The sequence below is a fragment of the Cebus imitator genome, unplaced genomic scaffold (genome assembly GCF_001604975.1).
Source record: "Cebus imitator isolate Cc_AM_T3 unplaced genomic scaffold, Cebus_imitator-1.0 Scaffold477, whole genome shotgun sequence".
NCBI lineage: Eukaryota > Metazoa > Chordata > Mammalia > Primates > Cebidae > Cebus > Cebus imitator.
Genome location: NW_016107792.1, coordinates 343,360 through 350,752, shown reverse-complemented (window position 1 = coordinate 350,752; position 7,393 = coordinate 343,360). Strand labels below are relative to the sequence as shown.

The following is a 7,393-nucleotide window of genomic DNA, read 5'->3' as shown; positions in this document are numbered from 1 at the left end:
AGACAGAGTCTCACTCCATCACCAGGCGCCAGGCTGGAGTACAGCGGCGCAACCTCCGCCTCCCAGGTTCAAGCAATTCTCCTGCCTCAGCCTCCCAAGTAGCTGGTACTACAGGCGTGTGCCACCACGCCCAGCTAATTTTTTTGTATTTTTAGTAGAGACAGGGTTTCACCATGTTGGCCAGGATGGTCTTAATCTCTTGACCTTGTGATCCACCCGCCTCGGCTTCCCAAAATGCTGGGATTACAGGCGTGAGCCACCACGCCCGGCTGCTTGTGTACCTTTTTAATCTTTACTGAAAACAGTCTTTAGGCAAGGTCTATATATTCAGCTTAAATTCCTAAGCTGTAATAGCAACATAAAATTCATCAGGGTTGATGTAACACAAATGTCAATAGATGCTGCTTCACAATTGCATTCTAATTGTATGGATTAATGCCATCATGTGCTCTGAACTGCAAACAATTTTGCATTAATAACAGCTCTCAATTCAATTCAGGAAGCATTTCTGAGCATCTTTATATTCTTAATGAAGGATTAAATGGAAACGTAAAACGGCTAATTCTTTCAAAGAGATTTTAATCTTAGGTTGTAAGAGTCATGCTATTGGTTAACTGCAATGCAAGTCTGAGGAAATAAAAGCTTTCTCTTATTTTCGGAGTCCAGTGATGTTCAGTCTGAATAAATACAAACAGACCCTTACGACATATATTTGTCCTATATTTGTCATATATATGCGTATGTTTATATATACATATGTATATGTATATATGTATACATTATGTATATATACATTTTAATATGTCTGTATAAATATAAATATTTTGCGTTTATATCCGGCTAACATTTTCTGTTTTATTCAACAGAAATCTTCTTGACAGAGACACATTTTCTAAATCTGATCCGAGTAAGTATGTATTTCCTGCCTTTTGAAAAATCTACTTATTTGTTACTCATTTGATTTTGCAAAAGTTGTATGAAACTCATAGTTCTTGTTTAAAAGCTTGTCTTAAAGCTTTGAAAGCATCAGGGGACTGCTCCCAAGCCCTACATACTCATCAGCCCGGGCAGTATTATGGCTAAAGAGGCACTTGCTGAGCACTTTGAGAATAAAATGAGAATACAGATGACTCCAGTGTGGGACAGTGCACTTTGAAATTAAAACCTCATGCTATGGCCTTTTGGGAGAAATCATGACATTTGAAAGAAAACCATAATGGGCCATAATTTAAAGTTGTTTAGTCACAGAGTAATACTTTTCTTTTTCTTAAAATAAAAATGGTGGTCAGACAAGGTGGTTCATGCCTGTAATCCCACCACTTTGGGAGGCCCAAGCAGGAGGATTGCCTGAGCCCAGGACTTCTACACTAGCCTGGGCTACATGGTGAGACCCCCACCCCCAGTCTCTTAAAAAAAAAAAAAGAGAGAGAAAAGAAAAATAAAAGTGATGTATAAAATTTATAACCAAGTGAAATATGTAACATCTGATATGAACCAAAGTTTTGATTACTAATTAGAGGTATTGAAAATTGGTGATAACTTGTAAAGTGAAAAGGGTAGTTTGAATTAGAAAACAGCAGAATGAACTATATAAATGAATGTGCTTCTGAATCTTATAATATTTAGAAATGGATATGCAACAGTTCTCTGTCTCTACAACTGCGTAAACAAATGTGGTTGAATTGCAGAGGAAAGGTTTTTGTCAGTTGTCAGAATTCTTGAAGTAGTTATTGGGAAAAGGTATTGCAATTGTGGGTATTAAAAATTCCTGGGGCTCATTTGACAAGCGGGTGGGGTACTTCTTATCCCTTAATCTTTACCCAAAGCCCTTAATCTCCCTTTTGGGAATTCCTTTCTTGGTTGACACAATTTCTTACCTATTTACAAATATTCAGGGTGGAAGCTGTAAATATTAAATGTAGAGCATGACTTGTCCCAGGTTTTCCTTCCTATTATGCCTTAGGAAGAACTTGACTTGTGTTTCACAACATAATAAAATATTTCAAATTGTTTAAACTATGGTTTTAAAATTTATCTATGAAGACCTTAGCAAATATTTATTATTTTATATGTCAAGTGCATTGCATATTAAATTCTAAAGATCTGGCATAGTTTTTCTGTTTATTTAAATTAATTTTTAGTCATTTGATGATTTATTAGCCATTTTTTTTTTGCAAAGGTAAGGCTGGGAATTAGGTGTTTAATTTTCATGTAGCTTTTGGACAGCTGAAAAATAAATTGTACATATTCACATGATTTTCATAAAATACATTTATATATGTGTGTATTTTTTCATCTTTTGTAGTTTGTGTCTTATATGTACAAGGAGTTGGAAATAAAGAATGGAGAGAGGTAAGATTAAAGCTTTTTTAAAAAATTACTGGGCTTGAAGATATAGTACGTTATAATTTGATCAAGATGATACTTCCTGTTTTTCGACCTACAGATTGAGTTGTTTTTGTCTTAGGAAAGTTACCTTCATGTTTTGTTTTTAGTAACAGTGAATGTTTAGCTGACTTATGACCTTCTTGTGGAATATTCTAGGCCTGAAACTTGTACTTCCTTTATTCAGACATAAATTTAATGTGTTGCAATCTAGTTGCCATCTAGTTGACATGATTTTTTACATAATTTAAGTTTGTGGATTTAGTCTTATTTTTAGAGATCAACTGCTGACATTTATAAGGTGCCACTGTAAAATATTTTGATTGTGCTGCTTAATACCAAATATTACTTGCTTTTTGCAACTTATTTAATAATAAAGTGGAAATTCAGCTTCTTAATACAAATGTATGTTGTTTAATGAAGCAACAGTGAAGAGACTGAATTGTTACTTTAATTTGTTTTCTGGAGTGTCTCCACATTCAGATGGGTGGATGATCATTGGAAAGTAGAGAACATATTAAATAAAAGGCATTTTCATCTTTCTATAGTTGCCGGTTATCTCAGGAAGTTAGTGCATTGTTTTAATGAGTTTACAGCTTCTGGCTAGCTTTCCCTAGTGAGGTTTGTGCTATTTGTTGCCACAGAGTGTATTTGTCAGTCATTTTACTACTGTGTCTCAATTTTGAGTAGAAAGTAAGAATAAATCCTTTAATTTATTCTTAAAACCTGGGGAAGATAACTCAAAACTTGTCCCTGCTGATAATGGGCTGGTGGTCAGTGGTCTGCTGAACATGTTTCCAATATCTAACTGCTTCTGCACATTTCTATTTAGTTCAATATTTACCTCAAGCTCTATATATTAAATGTAAACTCATCATCTTTACCCTATGCCTGCTTCTTCTTTGCTTCAAATATAGCTAAACCACCAGCCAAAATATAAAACTGCAATTTTTATAGTCATCCTGACTTTCTCTCCCACATTTTCATCACTTAATGTCATCTAGTGCTACGAATTCTTTCATGAAAAATAAAAATCCATGACTATCAGATAAGTCACTTTTATTCAGACCCATTTTATCTTTTGTCTTCCCTGCTGCAACAATTCTCCTACCTTAGTGTGTGCCCCCTTTTTTCCATGTTCATCTGCCTAATCATTCCTTTGATTATCTTCCTGAAAGATATGCTGTCTTGTCATTCTTGTCGGAGTTCCCTTTCTCAAAGGCCTGAGACAATACAGGATATCTACTGACTGACCATAGCTGCCAGGCTAGATGGAACTGAGCATTGACTAGGGTGCCGAGAAAATGACTTTGCTTCAGGCACCAGTAAAGTAACCAGGAAAAATATACCTAAGTTATAGTGCCAGATATCTGGGCCAATGCAAATGCCTAATAATGAGGCAATTTGAAACTTTATTGGATAAAGGGAGTTTGAAGAAGGACAACAACAAAAAATTTTGGACTTAAACCAGGGTTCTGGGAGTTAATTCTTAAGTGGATACTGACTAAGTGGTATTGCCTAGTTTAAGGGGAGCCTCAGCTCAAACTCTCCCTTCCTTAAAAAATTTCTCATGCTTTCCTATTGCCTAAGCAATGAAATATACATTTCTTACTTAATTTACAACTTTTATAATAATGATGGCTAATGTTCCAAGCCCTTTATAAATATTCACTAATTTTCACAGCAATTTTAAGAGGTAGGTTATATTATAATCCTTTTGTTATATGTATTATACGAGAAAAATGGATTATACGAGAAAATCCGTTTGTTATATGAGAAAAATGAAATGGAGAAAGGCTAAATGACTAGACCAACGTTACAGTTGTAAATGACAGTGGGAATGCCTACCCAGGCCGTCTGACTCCACAGCCCTTGCTATTAGACCATCTTGCTATGCAGAATTCTTGTCTGATACCAACCTTCACGTTCTTATTTTATAAAGGGAAATAAACTTTACCAATCAATGTTTAGGGCTTTATTATTATTTTCTTATGCTTGACTCAGAAAGAAAGACAAGTAGAAAGAGGAAGCCTACAATTTATGAGAAATGGCATAATATTAAAATAAAACAGAAATAAATAGAGTATTAGGCTTATATTTTATTTTTGAAGTAGTTGAAAATAATGGTAAGATGGAATAATGATGAAAAAGGGTTTGAAAACAAAATGAAAATGGAGAAAATAATGAGATAAGACCGTAATTAATGTAGAGTAGGTGGGAGCTATAGATAGCTAAAGATGGGGAAATACAAATTAAGAGGCATTTTCAGCATAATTTCAAAAGAGTGAAAAGTACTGGAGAAAGAGAATGGTCTGGAAGAATAGAAAGGAAGTGCCAGATGCAAGACACAAGCATTTTGGAACATTAAGCAACTAATGAGCTTGCAGGATAATGAAAAGAGATTAAAAAAAGACACAATGTGTGTTACTAATCCCCACAAAATCATTTGAGAAAGATAATTTTGAGAGCCAGTGTAATGTTGTGGTTGAGGGTGTGCACTTGATCTTTCAGTGACTCTGTTTCCCCATTTGTAACATGAGAATAATAATGATTCTGGCTAATATAGCTGTTATGAGGATTAAATGGAATGACTTGTAACAGTATCTGGCACATAAGAAGTACTATATAATTAAGGATACATTATAATTTTAAGACATTAAACAACCTGTAAAAGGATAACAAAACTAGAAAGTGGCAGGTAGGTAAATTCTGGCTTTATAAAATTCTGTAAAATTCTTTGCACAAGCCCAACAGTTAATGGGAAAAAGAGCTATGGGATTTACTTGGCCTCAGACCTAATATGAAGCTGTGGTGTTAGACAGCTGCTAAAAACCTAGTGCAATTTGAGGATCCATTGATGGATGTTCAGTGTTTACATCAAGAAAGATAATGCTATTATGTTGAACCATACGAAATTGTCATTTTTTTATAGGTCAGAAATGATTGAATGTTGGCAGTTTCATGTGATTCAACTGAATACTATTGCACTTTGCTCCAATGGAAAATTGCTTTTTTACCTACATTTCATACCATTGAAAAGCCAAATCTGAATTTGAAGAGGGCTACCATTTTGAAGAAAGGGATAGAAGCTATACCGTACGAATAACATAATATTTAATCTGAAAAAATGCAAAGACTGAATAATTCACAGTACTTGCTTCAGACTCTTAAAATATTTTCATTTGAAAATGGGGGTATACTTGATGTTCAAGAGAAAACAAAAAATTTTGACCAAAGGTTGGAGAGACAAATAGACAACATTTAGTCTTCACACTGTGAAGAAAACCTTGATAACGCTTAAAGTATCCCACAGTAGTAGGTTTCCCGGAACTGTATCCTGAAAGTGTAGTGCATTTCCTGTTACAGGAAATATTGAATTGGAGGCTGCATTGATTCATGAGGAAAGAAGTTGAACTTGATTAACTCTATTTCCTTGCAAGTTTTTGATTCTTATAAGGCTATGGAGCTCAAAGCGTTTCCTAGTAATTTTATTAATTCTACCCGGTATCTTCTAAGTATTGAACACTATTTTATAAGGATGAAAAAGAGCAAAACCACTCTAATAATTACTGTTAGAATTATTTGAAATAAAACTGGGGAAAATTTAGATACTTTATTAATGGTTTTTAAATATATCCTTTTATTAATTTGACCAATATTTATTGGATGCCAATTATGTAGTGGTAGATAAAATTTAAAAATAGATAGTGTTTCTACCTCAGGGAGCATGCAATATAATTGGAGCATTTTCTCAGAAATTTTGGCACATCTGTGAAATCAATTTATTGATGGAGGTATCAGCATTATCTCAATAACATAGTGGTTGTGTTTGTATTTAAATTCAGGTATATTTCGGAAAAGTATGTAGCAATAAGCAATATAAATTTATGTTCTGAGATTAATCACTTTTAGAGAATAAGGGGAATAAGTGAAAAAATAAAGCTTAAAAATGTGTTGAAACAAATGCTCCAAATAAAGAAATACAAAATTATTTAAAATTAATCTGTAGTTGAAATTTGCAATTTAAAAATTATCTCTAACACAATTATAATTACCACTGGATCATTGATAAGTTATATCTAATGATTGCGAATTATGAAAAACTCTTGAAGTAATTAATATTGTAAAACTAAAATTATTTTTAGAGTATAGTAATTTCAGAGCTAGAAGTGATGTTTAAGCACCATGAATTATGAAACTATGGAAACCTCCTGGTGGCCAATGGAAATCACAAAGTAACAGCTCTACAAATGCCCATTTTACTCAGGGTTGGGGACATGTTTCAACTAATTTCTTGAAGTTAGATTTTAGTTATCCATAGGCAATTCATTTTGTGAATTACTTTTCAATATTTAAAATTACAGAATTTGTTCCAGATTCCCTAAGTTAGTATATGATGAAAGAAGGCAAGCTGATGTTGTTTATGAACGACAGTGATTATAGCATAGAGGCAAACAAATCTACTTTCAAATGCTGATTACTGCAGTTTGACATTGTCTCTGCTCTGGTCCATTCCATTGACACTAAGCTATTTTAACATTTATTCATCTCCATACTGAATAATACTTACACACACACACACGCACATTCACATCTAGGATTTTTTTGTAAACTTCCTCTCTTACATGTCTTAGCTTCACTGTTTAGCTTTGTGCTTTCAAAGGTGAAACGTTCTGTACAGCATTTAGAATATGGCTTTCTTTGTTCTTAAAAGATGTTCAGGGCCAGGTGCGGTGGCTGGCACCTGTAATCCCAGCACTTTGGGAGACCAAGGTGGGTGGATCATCTTAGGTCAGGAGTTTGAGACCAGCCTGGCCGACACAGTGAAACCTTATTTGTAGTAAAAATACAAAAATTATCTGGGCGTGGTGGTAGGTGCCTGTAATCCTAGCTACTTGGAAGGCTGAGGCAGGAGATTTGCTTGAATCCAGGAGGTGGAGGTTGCAGTGAGCCGGGATCGCACCATTGCACTCCAGCCTGGGTGACAGACCGAGACTCCATCTCAAAA

General features: G+C 34.4%; 1 protein-coding gene across 1 annotated transcript in view; it reads left to right on the top strand.

Moving 5' to 3' along the window:
* Positions 1–7,393, top strand: part of CPNE8 (copine 8) — a 253,176-nt gene that overhangs the window by 31,688 nt on the left and 214,095 nt on the right. Inside the window, exons 2-3 of the mRNA XM_017512747.2 lie at positions 867–907; positions 2,306–2,352. Coding sequence (XP_017368236.1) covers positions 867–907; positions 2,306–2,352 — 88 coding nt within the window. The remainder of the gene's footprint in view (positions 1–866; positions 908–2,305; positions 2,353–7,393) is intronic.